We start from the raw sequence: 20,589 nt of genomic DNA, 5'->3' as shown, positions 1-20,589 counted from the left end.
GAGGCGGAGAGAGAAGGAGAAAGAAGTGAGGAGAAACTTGGAGAGCGTGAGTGAGAGAGGTGGATGTGCAAGAAAAGAATAATAAATGCAGCAGGAAAGAGGTAAATGTGAGAGAGAAAACATCTGATAGAAAGGACGGCGAAAGAGAGAGAGCGAGAGAGAACAAAACATAAACAAATGGCTACGATAAAAAGGAAAAGAGGGGAGGAAATAATGAAGATGGATGGAAAGGGAACACGAGAAGAAACGTCCACTTCTCTGCTTTGATCGTCGGAAGTGGGTGTGTTGGCGACCAAAGGTTTGGTGGTTTGAAATTAAAACTACAGCCGCAGGGCTCGATGTGGAGGGAGCGAGTGTAGGACTCCGATACATGATAGAGTTCCCAGTGAAAGTTGTTTATTTAGGAAACTGAGGCAGTAGGTTGAATCATGTGTGAATACTGCGAGACACATACATACACACGTGTAAGCCGATGAATGTTTGTAAGAGCCGAGGCAGAAAGGAGACAAACAGTAATGAAAACTCATTGAGAAATTGGTCGGTTGAGAAATTGCTGTATTTTTGAGATTAAGCAGCCAGAATCGATTTATTCAACCCCTCTATCTGTCTGCAGGCTATTTTTTTTCACCGCAGCTAAAATATTCAAAATTCTGCGGTCCGAAAGCAGAAAATTGGTTGTTAATTACGAGTGCATAAAATAAATAATAACTGTCTGCAAGCAGCGGAGGAAAAAAGGACGACTTTGTTTTAATGAAAAATATAAAACACCTACAAATAGTATTTATGAAAGTGATGAAAAGAAACATCATTTTGCATTCATTAAGATCAATGTCGAAGGAAAACTTTATTGATCCACTGTGATTTGACATTGTAAATCAATAACAAAGTTGAACGTCACTCAGTAGAACGTATACCTCCACCAAAGGCCCAACAGTCCCCTTTGATTCAATCGAGCCTAATCAAATATCAAACACTGTCAGTTTGAAACCAACCATAATTAATGTAGTTAAGTATGGAAAGTGCAAATTAAAGTAAATTATAAAATATTAAATATATGTGTCGTATACACGGAGTCAGCCCCACCAGTTATTAGATGCAATGTTGAGTATTTTCCTGTTTATACGAAGTAAAGTTGTTTGTTTTTTGTTTTTTTTATCCGATTACCGATGAAATACGTTGATTTTAAAATGAGCTACTTTGGCTCTGATGCAGCATCTGTGAAGTAACTTGTAACTAAGGTTATTTTAAAAAAAAAATGTGGAGTAAAAAGTGCGAAATGTAGTGGAAGTAGAAAGTAGCAGAAGATGGAAAAACTCAAGTGAAGTTCAAGTTCCTCAACATCAAACTTAAGTATAATACTTGAGTAAATGTACTTAGTTACATTCCATCACTGAGTGCTTTGAGTGGTTGGTAGAACAGGAAAAGTGCTTTTTAAATGCAAGTCATTACCATCCAGACACCCATCAGTATCATCAATATCATGTAACTGATTACTTCCACTGCTTGTACTTTTGTCAGAAAGGAAGAGCAGGAAGAAGCAGAATGTAATCCTGAGCCAGAGGGAGAGGGAGAGATTGTCTCACAGGGACTATGAAGTGATTTCAAAGCATCCATGAGCCGCATTGTCTTTGTTTGAATAAGTGAAATTATCTCTTGATGGAAAACCTCCAATATTCAATTATTCATTTCCTTCCTCTTCTCTCCTTCAGGGTCAAAACTGTGAAATACCCATCAACGCCTGTATTAGTTTCCCCTGCTCTAATGGAGGAACCTGCCACATTCAGCCTGGCCATGAAGACCACTTCAGGTACAAAGAAGATCAGTTGTTAACTTTCTTTTAAGATTTTCCAGTACAGTCTTCTTGAAATCAGCAACACAACCGTTTGTTTTTATACTGCATGTAGGAGATTGAGAAGACTAAAACAGTCCTTTCAGAAGAAATCCTGAGGGAATCCATTTACGCTGTGGGTCAGATCTCATTGCTCCTTCCCACCCTGCTGCCCCGCCCCATCAGTGGAGACGTTTTATAAACTTCACCCTGTATTCTCATCTTCAGGGGGAATTAACTTACTGTGCTCCCAGAAATATAGACAATGTGATTAGAGTGGACAGTCTTGCCTCACTGGACAATGCATTACCCGAGATAGTGACTTACTTTGACCTCATGATGTGTTTTTACTGCCCATGTGTGTGTGTGTGTGTTGGGTTAGACAGGAACAGAGGGGACTTCTGAGAGGAGGAAGCCCCCATTTGGTCTGCTCATTAAATCCTTGTGCCCTCTCTGACCTCCTCACTCGCTTAAAGGGATGTTTTAAACTTCTGTCAGTGCTCCTCAACTGCAGCACTGAAAAGCAGCAGTATATAATAAAAGTGTGATCTAATTTTTTATGTTTTAAAATGAACAACGAGGTGTGTGTGGACTTAATCTACAGCTCAACTTCATCTACAGCTGTGCTTTAGGGCACTGCTAATTGGGATCCTAAAAATAAACACTGAACTACAGCAGATTTACACAATTTTGACAGTTTTGCAGACACACAAAATTTAATGCAAGCACGATGCAGCACAGCGGTATAAGACTGTCTCTCTCTGACTGAATACATGTTCAGTTAATCAACCTTTATTTATGCTCGAGAGATCATTGACGAGGTAACCCTCATTTACAATGACATTGAGTCAAACAAAACAAAGAAAAGGAAGAACAAAAAAAGCCACAGATTAAATATCTGTCGAAAAACGACAGATATTTAAGAATTTAAATAATATACTAACATAACATTCAGTTACACCTAAAACTTTGCAATTATGCCAGATAATTTCATAGATAAGATAAAGATAAGTATGCAACACGGTGGACCTGCTCCTTTTTTTAGATAAAAAGGCTCAGGCAACAGAAACGACTCTTAATTTTATTTAATTATAAACTCATAAAAACTTAATTATTTTTATAGATTTAGCATTTTCCATTTTTGCATTTAACCCCCCTAAACTGGACCTTTTAAAGCTCATATATAACACAAGCAGAAAACCACAGTCGATGATGTACTTGACCCCTTTATTCACCTATATTCATCCGAGAGAAGCGTACCGCACTCGCTTCTGTCCAGGAACCTCCTGTTTCACATTCATTCAGTCTCACACATTCACACCTGGGAGCTGCCCAACACAATCACAGTTTGACTCCTGGCTGAGCAGAGCAGCTCCGCTGGAGACGTCGGGGGTCAAGAGCCTCTCAGTGGCAGTTGTTGAGGGTTGTGGAGAGTGGAGCTGATACAGGAGCTCAAACGTGCTTCTCACGCCTCTGGGCTTCTGCTGCGTTTTTTTTTTTTTTCCCACAATCCGACAGCTTGAAATACTGTAAATGTTTAGTAGAATTGTGAAAACTCGTTGAATGTTTTATGGCCACAATCTTAAATATTAAACGCCACATTCCCGTTGTCGCCTGTCGTCTCATGACTAATCCCTTTTGGACTGAGACGCTAAAATGAATTTGGAATGAAGCGCAGAGAGACAAAACTTAACTCTGGTTGTAGACCGCAGACCAAAAGTAATCAAAATAGTCTCCAATTGTTTAGAAGTAAAAAATTCATTAAAAGCAGACTTTTAATTTGATACATTTTTAAGAAAACAGCCATTAAATTGAACCAAACCACATTAAATACACAATATTTTCAACTCTTTAAAAACTCTTTGAAGGGGCCGAGGAGGCAGCCTTGGACGTGAGATTGCTTCTATTTAAAACAATCAAATACGGCACTTTCTGAGTGTGAAATAATTATCTTAGCTTTTAAGATCATTGAGGGCATGCCCCTTATTTACGATGTCATCAAGTGACAGTTTTAAAAATGACTAAAACATACAAAATATAAACAGATACAAAAAATAAAACCTTCATTAAAACAAGTATATAAATGCAGTTCATAAAAGATACAAGACACAAAAAGAAATTCAATTAAAACTGGATGGTTTATGGTCATGGATTTTACGTTCACCAAATAGTATCAAAGTTAATCCTCAGGGTGCTTTGTAATGACTTCCAGCTAGTTGGGGCATAATAAAACTAATTCAAGTAATCGTGTGCAAGCATGAGCACCCGCCTGCCTGCCAGGGTCACCGGCATCTGTCAGAAATCTCCGTCTTTGTCCCAGACTCATGACAAACAGCCACTCTGATTGAAACAATTGTTATAAATATCATAACCAGATCTGCCTCCTCTGCGAGCCCCTTAACAAGGCCTTTGCCCTTTGTGGAGTTTTGATGTGCGTCTGGCCTTTAACGTCCACGCGTGGTAATGCTATTAGGGGTCTCCTTACCCTTTACGGACCTTCTCTTAATGTTAATACCAACACAGGTAAAGATACGCGTGCCCTCTGAGAAACACGGAGAGAGACGGACAGAGAGAGTGGGAGACCAGACCCCTTTGACATTTTAACATGTTATATAATCAGTTGGGGATATTCAGTAACTCCAATTAGCCTCGGTTCTTAGCAGGAACCCATTTGTCAAACTATATACTTTAAATGTCAGGACTGGGATTTGATTAGTGGAACAGTGCTCTCTGACCCGGGTCGGGTCTGGCAGTGCTCCCCTCATTTGTATTTCTTTGTCTTTTGTTTCTCGTGGGAACATTTCATCTTCAACTTTAGTTGCATTTCATGTCTTTTTTTTTTTGTTCTTGTCGTCTTTCTTTCTTGCAACTTCTTTTATTATTCCTCCTCCTCTTCTTCTCTCTTTTTTATGTTTATGTAGACGAGTGGCCACTTATTAACATAACTACACAAGATCAAGCCAATCAAAAATGTAATTACACCCAAAGGCAACATTTTCTTTGTGCAATAAGGGTGAATGCGTCTTCCCCATGTTTTTTAAGCACATGTTAGGCCGTTTTATGTCTGAATTAGAGGCTACTCACATTGGGGATACCATCCGTCCTGAGTGATCTGATCACAAGTGGACAGCATAAAGCCCGTCAGTTCACTCCTGGCATTAAATGCGTCTCGACATGGGCCTCCTATTTCTCTTCCTAAGCGTGAACCACATGGAAACCAGACAACATTTAATTGATAATGATTGTTATTGTGACGTCAGTTGAGTAGGCGGTTCTTCGGCGTGGCCCACGACACATCTGGTACACACTGCTAAAACAATGAGGTCACTTGTGTCCCAGACCACCTCTGAATGTGGTCTGAGTGACTGGATCTCAAATGCATCCTCAATGCGTTTTGGGGGGGTTCACACGTCACACCTGTACTCAGAGCTGCCCACATGTGACGTGATCACTCAGGATGGATGGTGATGCCAAATGTGAGCGGCCTCAGACATCCAATTACACATTGCAAAGAAGTGCATTTCTATAGTTTTAAATGCGAACACATGGACTGTTTTTAGTAGGTTTTTTGACCAGACCACAGCTCAACAGGGCATTTTTTTAACTTTATTTTGGCTAGAAATATGACTCCAATGTGTTCATATTGTTCTGGGCCTGCTGGGTGTGTAAGTAGACAAGCGGTTGCTAATATGTCAGCCACAACAATTTAATAAGCTCATTGTATTGCAGGGGGCTTACTGTACTGTGTTTTGGAGTCTTGGCTCCAGCTTTAAATTTAGCTTTTTCTGAAAAGCAGCAGACAGACAGGGTGGGGGCGGGCAATGAATATCATATATGTGTGTGGGAAGAGGGAGTGAGTGAGATAAGTGCTAGCGTGAGAAAAGGTCTGTGAGGGCAGTAACTTCAGATTAGAAAAGTCAAAGTGAGAGTGAAACAAAAACAGAGTAAGTTTTACAGGTGCAAGGGGAGGACGGAGGATACACTGTCTTAGGAATGAGTGTGTATCTGTGTGGGCTGATAGTTGTTTCTCAAGTGTGCTTAATGTGTTAGGATGACCTTCCTTTTTAAATCCTTTTCATCCAAAGGCAACTTGATTCAAAGACATGTAAGAAGAACAAGGAGTCGTGGGAGAGGGCGAGCTGTTTATCAAACTGTGTGTGTGTGTGTGTTTGTGTGTGTGTGTGTGTGTGTGTGTAGCGGAGGTTGATCTTTATGTAAAGGTAGTGCGTGTTTTTGAGTGCATGTGATCAATTGTAAGAAGTTAACCGGGCTGAGATACGTAGGGTGGGAAGAAGGGAGATCAAGGGCTGGTGAGAAGAGAGGAGGAGGGCGAAATGAATCTGAAGATGGAGGAGGGGAGGTGGAGGAAGACGCTTTGATAATTCCTTTAGAGTTACTCAGGTGGGCGGTGTCAGACAGTGGTGGCATCAAATTAGGAAAAAAAAGTTTATCTCAGCATGTTTTTTTTTTCTCAGCTCTGGGTTTGCTGTGTTTTAGTTTGAAAGTTTCTGGTGTTCATTAGGGAAACGTCCTCCGACAAGAAGAAAGACACAAATCAAAGGAGTCTACATTTTAGTGCTGAAGAGGATCGTCGGGGAGGGTTTGTGTGGGGCAGTAATAGTTTAAACCTTGAACAGTCCAGTTAAAATTTAATTTCTGCTATAAAATGAGGCATGAAGTGGTGCCTCTTGTTGGACCACTAAATATAGATTTGCTCTGGCTCCGGTGGTGTGTCAGAACCCGGACAGGAAACCCACTAGAATACAGATTAAAGAGTTTTCATTTAAAGCTCTTAAAGCAGAATTTGAGGACCAGTGAAGCTGAGCAGCCGATTGATTTTGCTTCAAGTAGAGCGGTGCGAGTATGTGATCCGATCCGGCCTCGGTCACGTCTTGTAACGCACATTGTGTTTATGTCTCTGTGTGTGTAGCTGTGTGTGTCCGCCGGGTTTCGAGGGCCAACGTTGCGAGATGAACCCGGACGACTGTGAAGACAACGACTGTGAGAACAACTCCACCTGCATCGACGGCGTCAACAACTACACCTGCGTCTGTCCGCCCAACTACACAGGTACACACACACATATGTAATCTATTTCTACACTCAGTTCTTCCTGAAACCGTCAGCCGCTGCTCCTCAGAGACCGCCGGGGTCACCAAGTCCCTCCACGACCACACTCACACACACACACACACACACACACACACACAGAGAAAATCATATTTTCCACTTTACTGGATGGTAAGTTATAATGGACAGCCTCTCCGCACTGACCTGAAACTGCTCCTACAGGAGGTTGAAAGAGCAATCACACAGAAGAGAGAGAGAGGGAGGGAGAGAGACGGGGAGAATGACGGAGAGACGGCGGAGAGGGAGCGTGTAGTGGAGAGGAAAGGGAAAAATAAACATGGCGAAGGGAAAAGGGTAAAGAGTGGGCCGATAAAGGGCAGAGGCAGCGAGCGAGGGGAGGAGAGAGAGCCCTCACTTGGTGGAGTCCAGCAAGTCGAAGCTAAACTGCTGACTGGGAAGTTAAGTTTTTCTATCTGTGACAGTGTCCTCTAAAACACACACACGCACACACGCACACACACACACACAAACACACACACACACACACACAGCTGGTCCCCTTTGACACTGGATAACGGTCAATACACACACACACACACACACCCACACACACACTGGGTCATTATCGTTGTTGGCATACAGTTTCCTCTCATGCTGCCAGCCACCTTACCACATACAGCTGTTGCACATACACACACACACTCCTCACACACACACACACACACACACACACACACACACAGCTGGCTCCTTTGGCTCTGAACCTCCACTCAGCTCAATGAACCGGAGCGTAATCATCAGGTGTCACATTAAGAGGACAGTCCTTCGCTAGTTGCTCAAGCTTTCTCCGAACTCAGCAAACCAGGACTGTCACGTCATATTTGCACCAGAGGGGAAGAAAAATCGAGATTTAAGGTCACAAGACCTTTTAAAGAGCTGATATGAGGTTTTCTACAGACAAAATCAGAGAGTCACGCTTTAAAGAAAAAAATGAACATGAACCTGAAGGTGCTTCACACCGTCCTGTAGATTAGGAGATGCTGTATCTTGTGTGCAAATTTTGACCTTTTTGGCCGTAGAGGAAAAAGTCAGGAGGTCACCAAGACCGTTAGGGTTCGTTCTCATTCATCATTTGCACAACACATTTGAATTAAAATGCAACCACTGGTGTTTGAAATGATTCGTCACGGAGCAAAGTGTTTGTGAAGGGGACATTTGGACCTGAAGATGATGCTACACAAAAGGATCAGAGAGTCAATAAACTCATCAGGATAAATATACAAATTAAAGTCCCTATCTGGTCAGTAGTTTTAATTTAATCACTTTCATGGTAAGTTTGTGTGAAAGAAAAGACTATAACACTGTCGTGCTCTGTCAGGTGTTCAGCACTGTCAATAACTTACTGGTAATCTGTTGTGTTTTGCTTTATGGCACAAGCACTGATATTCAAATACAGCACTGGGTAAATCAATCCCAACATGTTTATCATCCTCAGTAACAACCTCAACGACAGGTCTAATTCGTTAATTTCACGTTGATGAATTAATGTTGGCATCTTTAACTAAGTAACAAGAGTGTGAAATAGCCTCACCGAGGAGGCACTTGAGCTGCGTTTCCACTGCAGGAACTTTCTCCAGGGACGAGGAAACCTTGGGAAGGAGCTCAGTGCATTTCCACCACATGGACCAGGGTCTAAAATTAACTTCCAGGGACATTTTCCCCACCCAGTCCTCAGCTCCGAGGGTAGTACTGGGTAGTATTTCAGCAGCCTTTTTTTTGTTTTGGTTAGTTAATTGTGCTTCGACACATCCAAGATGGAGTTCCAGAAGAAAGCCTTAGTTGCAGGCACATATCATTCACACATCAGCTGACTTTTTATTTTGACTTCATGGGTCTTAAGACTGCGGCAAAAAATCCTGTTCGACAACAAAGCGGAGGAACCTTTTTTTGTTCCCTCACAGGTTCTTTGTATGGAAACGCTGCTTTAACGAAGTCAATTCAAATTGATTGTCAAAGATTGAAGATGCAGATTTTTGGTACATTTGCTGTCGATTATAGGATTTCTGATGTCATCTCTCAGCAGCTGCAGGTGTACGCCACAGCTCAGAACAACATGAGTCTTAAAGCGACTTGAGAAAAGAGCGGTGGAGACAGACAGGGCGGGAGAGGGGCGGCAGGATTAGATTAAAGCAGGCAGAGAACGATGGAAATGTACTTGACCTTTCTCAGTCCCCTCTTCCCTCATGTGACCGACTTCAGCTACTGCTTTTACACACACTGTTAACCCTTCTCACCCTTTGAGCATATGAGTGTGTGAGTGTGTGTGTGTGTGTGTGTGTGTGTGTGTGTGTGTGTGTGTGTGTGTGTGTGAGTGAGTGTGTGTGTGAGTGTGTGTGTGCACCATAGCCACTGTTACACAGCAGCCTATTAACCCTCTTCTCCATCAACTCTGAGAAAAAGCTGATAATGCTCTTCCTTCTGAGTGTGTGTGTAGGTGTGTGTGTTCATGTGTACATGAGGGCTTCTTCTGCACATTATCTGAGGCCTTGAACAAGATAGACACATTTATAAATGTTCTTTTTCCACCAGCTTGTTTTCTTTCTTTTCCCCTGTCATTTGAAGCTGACAGAGAGCATGTGAAAAGGTTAGACTGGCCCACTCCTTCGCCTCCTTTTTTAAAACATGTTCTGTCTTTCTGACACTCTTCTCCCTCATTTCCCAATGCACTAAAAAAATGACTTTACACGCAAACCTTTTAATAACTAAAGACGCAAAAAATGTTCTTTCATGCTTTGTCACCAGGCGACCTGTGCGAGGAGGTGGTTGACCCTTGTCTCCACGGATTCGACCCCTGTCAGCACGACTCAAAGTGCGTCCACGTTGGCCGCAGTTACAGGTGAGTGACGGCTTCACAGGGGGCTCAGCACTTAAAAAGGTCAGAGGTCTGTAACCTTTGAGCTTTAAAGCTGCAATATGTAAGACTTTTGAAAACAGTCAAGACTTAAGCATGCTAACCAGCTAGCCCCGTGGGCGTAAGGCTTCAAAGCTCCAACGCTAGCAGTGTAAACACCAAAGGCTGCCCCGGTGCTCCGGGCTCCCAGCCTGGACTGCTAACTGCACGGCTAACTGTGTTAACTCGCTAACGGCAGCTACAGTTCTAATAAGCAGTTATTCTGATGATATGCTGCCCCACATTGTGAGTATGAATTCGACCTTTTGTCATCAAACAAAAGATAACTCCTGAGACGTTTAGATATTTTACATCCGTATGTTTCCTGGGCCAAGGAGCACACTTAAACAATCAGCCCACACAAAGTATAATATATATAACAATACTCTCCGCCGAACATTTAATAATTTATCCATTTGCCTAATTTTCTAATAAACTAAAATCTACATTTTCTCCTCTAGAATTGCTCAGTTACTGCCCATTGGTTTAGCAACAGTAGCAGCAGATAGCTTGCAAGCTTCCTATTTACATTTAGATACACAAAGTTGGAGCTTAACAGCGAGTACAAAGCTTGGTAAGAAACTTGTTGCTTCTAAAAACATGAGCTTTAGAAAATTACTGAAAACCGCCGCCTGTTTGAACTGTCAAGCATCTGTGGTCATGAGGCTGAGCTTGTCGCCAACACACACACTAATCCCATCCATATTTTCCATGTTGCTCTAGGTGCGAGTGTTTACCGGGCTATGTGGGCCAACACTGTGAGCAGGACTATAATGATTGTCTGGAGAATAAGTGTCAACATGGAGCGGAGTGTGTGGACGCCGTCAACGGCTATACCTGCGTCTGCAAAGAAGGATTCAGGTGAGAGTCACGGACACACATCTTCGGCAAATGGCTCTAAAACAGACACAAACACAGCGACACACTGCGGGGCCAGACTGGGAGGAGGTACAGATGGCGCTTCATAATCAGACACTTGACTGTCTGGACCCACTGTGTGCAAGTGTGTGTGCTCGTGTGTGTGTGTGTGTGTGCAGCAGATGCAGCTCCATGTGGTTAATTATAGCAAAGACTGTTGGCATGAGAGAAACAAATTCATCACAAGGGACAGAGAGACAGAGAGAGAGAGAGGAAGGCATAGCAGGAAAGAAATAGAAAAAGGAGAGAGACGGCAGAATAAAGACGGATCCTGTGTGGGAGTTCATTTCCTTCAGGATTACTACCTTTCCAGCTTCAAAAATGTGTTACCCAAATGCAATGCAAAGAGGAAGTACCAAACAAGTTTTATCAGGGGAAACAGACACAGCAAATCACCCCATTAAAGCTCCATGAATAAGTTATCTCCTGTTTAATCTGCCCCTCCCTCAGTGGGCTGTTCTGTGAGAACCCTCCGCCAATGATCCTGCTGCAGACCAGCCCCTGCGACCAATCCGACTGCCAGAACGGCGCCCAGTGCCTGGTGGTTGCTGGGGAGCCCGTCTGCCGCTGCATGCCCAGTTTCTACGGCAGCAAATGTGACAAGATGGCCACCGTTCACTTCCTGGGTAGAGATGGATTCGTGGAGCTGCCGGGCGCGAAGCTCCGTCCCACAGCTCACATTTCATTACAGGTATGGTCGACCTTTGAAGAAAAAACAAGATGTTTATAGAAAAAGTTCAACCTACAAAGTAACGTAATTGTTCCTGCTGTCCTTAATAAAGGATTAAAACCCTACCCTGTAAAGTATGCCAGCCTTTGAAAGGAGAAAAGCCGTATTCTGCTGCGCTACATGGAAAAACCTTTTTGGGCTGCCCGAAACAGCCGTGAGCTGCTCAAATCAAGCCTATAGAGTTGCACGGCTTAGTGCCGACAAAGCAAAGCAAACATCTGCTACACCCTCTGTTTCCATCGCACACTGAGCTCTCCTGCTTGTGCACGCGCATACGCACACACACACACACATGCACACACACACACGCTCATATACGTTTTGGACACCTGAGAGTTTATATCCTAATAGAGACATATTTTCCTCCTTTTTGGAAAGAAGAGCGCAAAGTGGGCGAAAGAGAAACAAGAAACGGAGAGCGATCTAATTGATATTTACCACCTGTTTGGATCTGTGTGAGCATGTGTGTGTGTTGGTGTGGGTATGTGTGTGTGTGTGTGTGTGTGTGTGTGTGTGTGTGTGTGTGTGTGTGTGTGTGTGTGTGTGTGTGTGTGTGAGCGTGCATGTGCTTCTGCATCCCTGCCAAGAGCTTTCAATGTCATTGCCAAGGCTGTTTAAACTCCACCAAGAGGCCCTGACTGAGAGGCAAGAGAGAGAAAATAAAAAAAAAGAATGAAAGGGCCACAGCACTTCATAAATCACTGGATGTTTTTTTCTCTTTCTCTTTAACACTTTTCGCTCTTTTCTTTCAGTCTGCTCCCACTTTTCTATAGCCCTCTTTCTTCAATCCCCTTACTCTCTCTCTCTCTCTCTCTGTCTCTGTCTCTCTCCCTTTTTTCCTTTACATTTCTCCCTCCTCTCCTCCTCTTGGTCTGCCTCGATCTCCTCTTTTTCTCCAGCAGCTTGTTAGCAGGTGTTGACTTGGCTATGCTCCATTGAAGCCAAGAGTGTTAAGTGCTTGGCCCCTTGGCCCCATTTCCACTCGCTAGTTAGTTAGCGCTTAGCGGAGCACGCGAGCAAGTGTGACATGTCAAGTGTGTCTGTGTGAGAGGGAAGCGAGAGTGACCTCGTTTAGGGACGCGAGTGGCAAAATTTACATTTTCTCCTCATTTTCACACCACTGCGAATCAAAAGTCGATTTCATTTCTCATTGACTCGGAGCTGCATCAACACTTGAGATCTAAATACTCGCTCGCTGCCGGTTAGGTGCTTCGCCAGGTCTTAGAAACTTGAGGGCAGAGCTGTGTAGATTTTGCAACACTGCAGCCAAGGAGTGGATTACAGTAAACTCACCACTTCTTAAGCTCTTAAAAAGAAGCTAAAAATGATTATCTGCAGTAACGTGACAGCGGCCACAGACACATTTAACTCATACATACTACGAGGAGTTTTTACCCGGCCATGTAGCAGTTTATTTTCCACACTGACGCCTCTATGACCCGGCACAAGCAAACGAGACCATCAGCAAGAAGATTTGGCTATTTCCTAATGGTTATTCTTAATGTCAGTCACATGGGTGAATTCCCCCGTGAAATAATGAGTTATGAAATTAAAACATTTTTTTATAGTGAAGTGCTGAGGATGAATTGCGTGTCATGGCCTGGAGAGAGAAGCTGCTCTGTAGTCTGGTGGTACGGCAGCAGATACCTCTGTGTTGCCAGTCAGCAGCAGAACCACTGGCTCCACGTCATTCTTGCTACTGAGCTATTTCTGGCTGTTGGCTTACTATGCATCCCAGCAGGTGGTCTCAATAGAAATTAGCACAATTGGCATTTTTGTTGTGTCTGACAGTGTCTGACGTTGAAAGCTTAATTGTATAGCAATTAAAACAGCAAGTTTTCACAGACTGTGCCCATTTTATCCGTCTTAAAAATATTTTGTTCTTTAACTCTCATCCGACGTCCCTCCAGGTGGCTACAGATAAAGACAACGGTATTTTGTTGTATAAGGAGGACCACGACCCGCTGGCGCTGGAGCTGTACCAGGGACACATACGACTCATCTACGACATCGCCAACTACCCACCAACCACTGTGTACAGGTAGGCCACGCACACACACACACACACACACACACCCACACCCACACACTCACACACTAAGAAAAGTGCTTTCTTACTTTCTTATTGATCTTACTGACTTCATTTCTTAGTGTATTAATGGTGATCTCCTGTTGTCTTACTCATGCATGCACACTTAGTCATACTCTTATTCATGTTAATTCATTTTAAGTGCTTAATTTACAGTTCTTCAATAAAAATTAAAGTTGTGTTGTACTGGATTCAGATACTAGACTTCAAGGTAGTGAAAGCACACTTCAAAATCACAAAGCACTTAAACACACACTCAGAGAGATAAAAGTAATATTCAGAACATACATTTGATTACAGCTCAGGTTCAGCATAGGTTAAAGATTTAAGCTACTGAACTGTAAAACACTCGCAAGATTTAAGTATTACAGAGCTTCAAGGTTGCGTTAGTGCGCTTTAACCCTGATATGAAAAGCAAACACACATACACATACAGACAAGCTAAAGTTTAGAGTTATAGTTCTTTAAAGGAGGCTTCGATCTGACCATGAACATAGAAATTCACTGGCACATGCTCTTTCTTACACCCACATAAATGCACACAAACACACACACACACACACACACACACACACACACACACACACAGAGTAATAGATCCACGTCTGAGCACTTCCCTCTATAAACAAACATGAACTCAGAAGAATTCCTTTACAATCCTGACGAGACGGTCGCGTCCCTGAGTGAAACCCACCAAAAGTCTCTCTAGGTACAACTTCAATCAGAGGAAACAAAAGGCCTCATTCAGTGAGTTAGTCTGAGAAAGTCTGTGGATATTATATAATCAACTACATTTATGGTTTTATAGGAATGGATATTAGCGTGGTAAGCTATGCTAACAGCGACGGTAATCCAGAAAAGTGAGGTAATGTTTTCAGTCGTTACTTACGGGAGGAAATCATTTAAGGTTTTTTATTAAATATACGCAGAGATACGTATTATAATATGTGGCATTACAAACAAACAAGACCAACGTAAACTTTACACGTGCAAACATGAAGAATGATCATTGGAAAGGTGGTTCGCACAAATCCAACTTCACATAATCATTAAAGACATTGCCAGAGTTTTGAGTAACACAAGTCAAACTGTAAGTCAAAACCCAGCCTGGTTAAATCCACATCCACAAGATGTCAGGAGCCATTTGATGCAGTGAAAACTAAGAAAGCTATGATTATATGATTTGATGCAAGCCGGTCAGCTTGAACTCAGCATTTAAACCATTTGTCAGAAGTGGAACCACCACGGTCAAAAAGCTTTGCCATATATTTAAAACATGTGTCCCTGTTTGACTTCAAAAAGTCAGATAAACTTTCTTGCGTTTTCTTTCTTTTCGAGTTTGTTGAGAAGATTTTAAAAGAGGCGGAGGGGTGATGGAGTTCTCTCAGCCCATAAAAGACTATTGTACTCATTATAATTCAAGAAAAAAACAAAAATGTGGTCGTGTGGCTTTTTGTCAGAGCATAAAATGTAATAATCTCTGTCGCGGTTACTTTTCTGACACACCTCACAAACCGCTATGAACAATACTTGTTGTTTCTGGTGACATTTATCATGGCATTTGACATAATAAGAGAGTTAAAAAAAACAAAAACTGACTGAGATCTAGAAGATAATACACATTACCTCATAACATTTCATGTACAGAATACGGTACGGAAGAAGCTCACCATGATGCCTTACTGACTCTCTCTGCCCTCGCCATTTTGAAGAAGCACAAAAAAAAAAACTGACCGGAGCACTGAAAGAGGTGAAGGTGTTCGACAAAGAGAGAGGAAAGAAAAAAGAAAGTAGATAAAGAATAAGAAGAGAGATGAGATAAAAAAGGATTGCCTGACTTTACTTTAAAGCAGACAGTGAGAAAAGGGAGAAAGGGCCCATGTTCGTCTTCGTCTGGTGCTGATTGGCTTCTATTGATTCTGTCTGCTTCTCCGTCTTCGCTGTCTATGGCAGGAAGAAAGAGGGAGAGAGATGTGAGAGGGATATATGATACGAGATTCAGTACCATGCATCGTCCGAAGGGATATTCAGTTTGTACTGCAAACACGTACAACGATGCAAAACACATAACAAGTCGTCGGAAAAATACCGAGAGCCAAAAAGACTACAGACGAGATGATTGGCTGCTAGCCTCTTCATTTGGTTAGATATGGCCAAAATATAAGTTTAAAACATTCAACACATTATCAAAAGTGTGAAGAAACAACAGTGATGACGTTACGTAAAAGACGTCTATGTATCGTGTTGCAGAGATGTCTACTGAAGATGAGCGTGCTGACCAGTTAGCCCCGGCCCGCCCTGTCTTGTAATACCACTTTGTACCAGCAGGAGGCAACAGTCCGTAGTTTAATGAACTCACAAAATAAACTCACAAAATATCAAGAAAGGAAATACCCATACCTCTGCTGTCTTCACTAAACAGATAAATACGATCATACGCTCCTTTGTGCTGTGTGGATGCTGCATTCACTCCAACGTCAGGCTCTAAATCCAGTTGAGCTGTTTCCCCTGTGATCCGAGGTCTCGGTCCGGACGAACTCAAGGGCCACTAGCTCCATTTCTAACAGAGCCATGAGCTAATTAGCTAACGGTAGCTAGCTACAGCCAAGGATAGCTTGCAAAAAAACAGCAGTTGTTGGTTGAATAAATCTGGCCTCCTTCTACAAATTGCACCTTTAAGTGTGACTGGAAGTTATATGCAACGAAGTAAAGCATCATATGCTGTATTTGCATTACTGTTATACTTTATGTCAAAGAAGAAATTGGTTTATTGCACACGGCAGGGAGCGGGCACTGCTCTGCCAGTCCAAACAGAGCTAAAGTTTCCAGAGTTCCCTGCAGTGGCAGATAATGGAAGGTGTTAAAATCGGATGGAAAATAACTTCCAGCATGGAGTCCAGCTTGGAAAGGACTACGAAAAACCTTTCAACTTGAAAAGGCACCAACAATACCACTGGTGTGAGACAGAGGCTACCAATCATCTTGACCATGGTTTCATGTTTATGGTAATTATACCAAGGTATTACACAGATAATGAAAATGCTTCTTGTACTACTTTTGAATGATTGCAGCAGTCAGTGTAATAATGCCAGCTGCAAATCAAGGACAAGACAGAGACAGATGTTGGTGTAATTGAATGAATTAAGGGAGATGGAGGTTGGAGAGAAAGAAGTGAAAGAAGATGGAGGGAGGAAGGAGGGAGAGAGCTTATTACTTTCTCATTTACTCGCCATTCTCCTTTCTATATATTTCAATCAGCGACTTTCTTAGCTTGTGACATATCGCTTTATGGTTTTGGCCCTTCTCCGTCCTATTGTCTCTGTGGATATAGACAAGGTCGCAGGAGAAGGAGGAGGTACCGGTAGCCTCACTGCTTCTGATGATAATATGCAGCGGGTCCATAATAAATTTGACTTTAGGATTAGCATGTTACTTCATATTATAAATCCTGCAAGAAGCTGTAGGAAAAGAAAATTGAAGCCACAATTTACTTTGTCAAGGGTAAGACTGTTTCTGCATCAGGTATCTCAATTATGATTCATTTAAACCTCCACATTTTTTTTATAGTTTCCGAAAGAAAATCATGTTCCCACAGGAAAAATGTGCATTTCACATTCTTCTACTTGGCTTTGGCTTATTCTGCAGTCGTTCATAATAGAGGACTTTACATGTCTCCATGTATTTCCCTTCTTAAAAAATGCAGTAAATTGAGTCAGGGTTTTGATAAAATGTCAATCAAGCTGACCTCACATCCAGGGGAGAAATGATCGAGTCGTGTCATGGTAGTAACAGTGTTTATAGTGTTACTGACAAGTGAAGCTAATGTGGAAGAGCCTTAGACCTGCATTCTTCCAAATGGCCAGCAGGGGGCGATTTTATGGTTAGAAATATGTTATTGTTTTGTAAGTTGCATATCCATTTTTTGTAACATGGTATCAGTTTTTAATACTTAGTTGTTGTCCTCGAAGGGTGATTAGTTAGGACAGTTATTTATTACCATTGACCCTGACAACAAGTCAGGTAAAGAAATATTTTAGTTGTTTATGTTGGAGGTCTTTGCAGCTTTTTAACACTCTAAAGTCAGACGAGCGACTTCCCAACACGGACTGTGGCGTCACCCCAGCAGCACATGTATGCAGGGTCTGTTTAGTGTCGCATTGTGTTGGCAAACGTCTTCATTGACCTTTGATAAACTGATGCATACAAACAGCTTAATTATAATAATAATGTGATGCTGTGTTGAAGCATGCAGGTGGATTTCTTTCACCCCCCCAACAGAGAGGCCAGAGCAGAGGGTCAGCTGTAGAGCCCTGGAGCTGTTAGAGACTGTGACCTGCTCAAGGACACTTCAGCAGGGAGGATATATTCAAAGAGGTCGTCTGGATAGAAAGACAGTTTTTGTTGGCCATAACAGCTTGCCACCCGCTCTAGTTTGCTGTTTTGTGCCGTCTGTGCACTTTCCATTACTGCGGCGATATTCTGTTTCTCCACATGAGCGAGATTGGTTTGTAATCTGGGTGGGTAGATGTGTACGAACCACTTACCCACAATATGACCTTAGCAGAGATTGCGCTCATGTTCATAATACATGACACATTGTGAAAGGCAAGGAGAGGACAAGAGGAAGGGATGGTTAGAGCGGAAGGAAGAATCGAATGAAAGAATGGAAACGATTGGGTAAATCTAATTAGTTTCTGGCACAGATGGGGAGGGGTGGAGGCAGGGTTGAAAAGGTTGAGTAGGAGAGAGAGGAGGACAGTCAGATGGACGTATGGATGGATAAAAGACAGATTGATCAGTTGAGAGGCAGACATAGATGGAGAGATAGCCAGAAAAGACAGATGGAAGGACTGATGCTGGAAGGAGGGCGTGTGTGAATTAGCAGACAACGCAATAAATAGATAACTGGGTAGAATAGGTCGCCCGCCAGAGGAGAAAACGGGAGAGGCAAAAACAGATGGATAGAAACAGTCGAAATGAAAAAGACCATGAAACACGGTTGAACAGCAGGACGGATGGGAGAGGAGTGAGGGATGACAGAGGGATGGAGTGAAAGAGGGGGAAGAGCAGAGGGGAAAAGTAAACCGCAGAGTGAGTCAGGGAATTATCCTTGTCTGGTCGCATTAACTTGACACGGGCCACGCCTGGGAGGGAGACAGACAGACAGAAAGAGTGCATGAAGAAACTGAGAGTATCAGAGAAAGAAAGTGCAAAAGAGAGACAGATGAAGACGGAGAGGGATGTACAGTAGTGTGGAAAAGGAAAGATTGAATAAGAGATGCAGGAGGCGTTAAGCGAAAAAGAGACCGGGGGAAAAAGAAGGGTAACATGAGAAAGTCGACAAGGATGACAACACGAAAAATGAGCGATTAAGAGTGAGCGAAAGAAACAGAGATCCATAGAATCCAATTCACAATGCTAAGCACTAAGTAAACACTGTCTCTGTGTTATGTTTAGCATTAGCAGTCTGGAGGGAGACGAGGCCCAGCTCCAGGCTTGCGGCTCGTTTTGACCACATGCGTCTATGTAGCCCTTTGTATGTGCCATCTTTTGATTGCATGAATCTGAGCATTGCAAATGGTCTATCTTATCTGCCCTAATTTGGAAATACATCACAAACTGACTCAAACCACATGGCGAGGCAGGCACAGCAGAGCGTCCTGCCACCATTCAGCTGATACTGTCCAGAATGGCGTAACCATTTAACCACCGCAGTCTGAGCACAGCAATTCTGGCAGATCTCGAACATGGCACTGTCCATACAGTTACTGCGGTTGTACAACTGAGGGCCAGGGACCGCTGCCAGTCCCTGGGATGTTTCTGGACGATCCCTGGGTCGGTTATCTTGTGTAGAAACCGGAGAGCCAGGGAGGGCAACGTGTTGGAGCCAGTTTTTTGATGACGAGCTGAAATGTAGCAGTCGAGGCCAGACCAAGACACACTTGTGTCAAACTAATTCTGGTTAAATGATAAATCACGAGTCACTGCAGTTTTAACAGTTACATTTTGGCTTTGAGATGCCAATTGTATTGTGGTTGGAAACCTAAGAGTTTAGGTTAAGTTTGCTCTATAAAAGAAAGGGGTGGAGCGGGTCAGAGAGGAGGTCTGGAGCAGAACCTAGACCCACTGAGTGCCGTACACAGAAACACACAAGCACGCAGAATGAATGCAAAGATAAATTATGTACGGGCGTACACCTATAGACACACGCACGTCTGCCCGGATGACATCTGGACAGGAGGTACAACCCCCCCACTGAAACAGAGAAATTGGATTAGAAAAGAGAGAGCGAGGAATCTCAGCAGGCTGGGCAGAAAGATGTAAGGCAGGAAAGCAGGAGGGATTGATAATGAAAATAAAATCATGCAAGAGAAGCAAACAGGTGGCTGAGCTTTGGATTTGTAGAGCACAAGAAGAAGGCGGAGAGACAGTGACAGAAAAGGTGTACAAGTCCTTCACTTTGCCCTCATTAGCAACAGATGAAACTGGTTATGCATGCTCAATGTTACATGAACGTGTGTGTGTGTGTGGGAGAGAGAGGCGGCGTGTGTGTTTGTTTTGTATCAACGTGCTGCCCTTTGCTAATGCCACACTGATCTCCCATCGGGTCAAAGAGAGCACATCTTCTGTTATTCACCGGGGAGCAGCTGAGGAGGGGATGTGTACATGAAAGGAGGAGAAGATGATAAAGAAAGAGGAAGAGGCAGTGGAAGCGATGGATTGATGGATGGGCGAGTGGACAGAGAGGAGACAGAAGTAGGGTGAGGAGAGACGATGATGGATAGTTAGACAGAAGAAGATGGAAAGGGATGCGGAGAAAGGGGAGGAGGAGACTCGCTGTTGGAAAGAGGAAGACATGATTTGAGGCAGGAGGGACAGAAATATAATGTGACAACACTGATTATAAACCAAAATATCCCCGTTTTTGGGTCAGTTGTCAAAATTTATTCAGGAATAAATGAGGGAGTGAATACTCTCCCAACACTGCGAGGTTCAATCTGTCT

At 42.9% G+C, this 20,589-nt stretch overlaps 1 protein-coding gene across 3 annotated transcripts in view; it reads left to right on the top strand.

Annotated features, from left to right (window-relative positions):
* The window catches only part of slit3 (slit homolog 3), a 266,581-nt gene that overhangs the window by 235,640 nt on the left and 10,352 nt on the right, over positions 1-20,589 (top strand). For all 3 annotated transcript variants that reach the window (XM_084353294.1, XM_084353293.1, XM_084353292.1), the window contains 6 exons: positions 1,710-1,807; positions 6,759-6,898; positions 9,701-9,794; positions 10,572-10,709; positions 11,217-11,457; positions 13,407-13,537. In XM_084353294.1, coding sequence (XP_084209420.1) covers positions 1,710-1,807; positions 6,759-6,898; positions 9,701-9,794; positions 10,572-10,709; positions 11,217-11,457; positions 13,407-13,537 — 842 coding nt within the window. The remainder of the gene's footprint in view (positions 1-1,709; positions 1,808-6,758; positions 6,899-9,700; positions 9,795-10,571; positions 10,710-11,216; positions 11,458-13,406; positions 13,538-20,589) is intronic.

The sequence above is a fragment of the Pagrus pagrus genome (genome assembly GCF_965226575.1).
Source record: "Pagrus pagrus genome assembly, chromosome: 5".
Classification (NCBI taxonomy): Eukaryota; Metazoa; Chordata; class Actinopteri; order Spariformes; family Sparidae; genus Pagrus; species Pagrus pagrus.
Note: the sequence above shows the minus strand (reverse complement) of the source record. Positions and strands in the feature narration are given on the sequence as shown.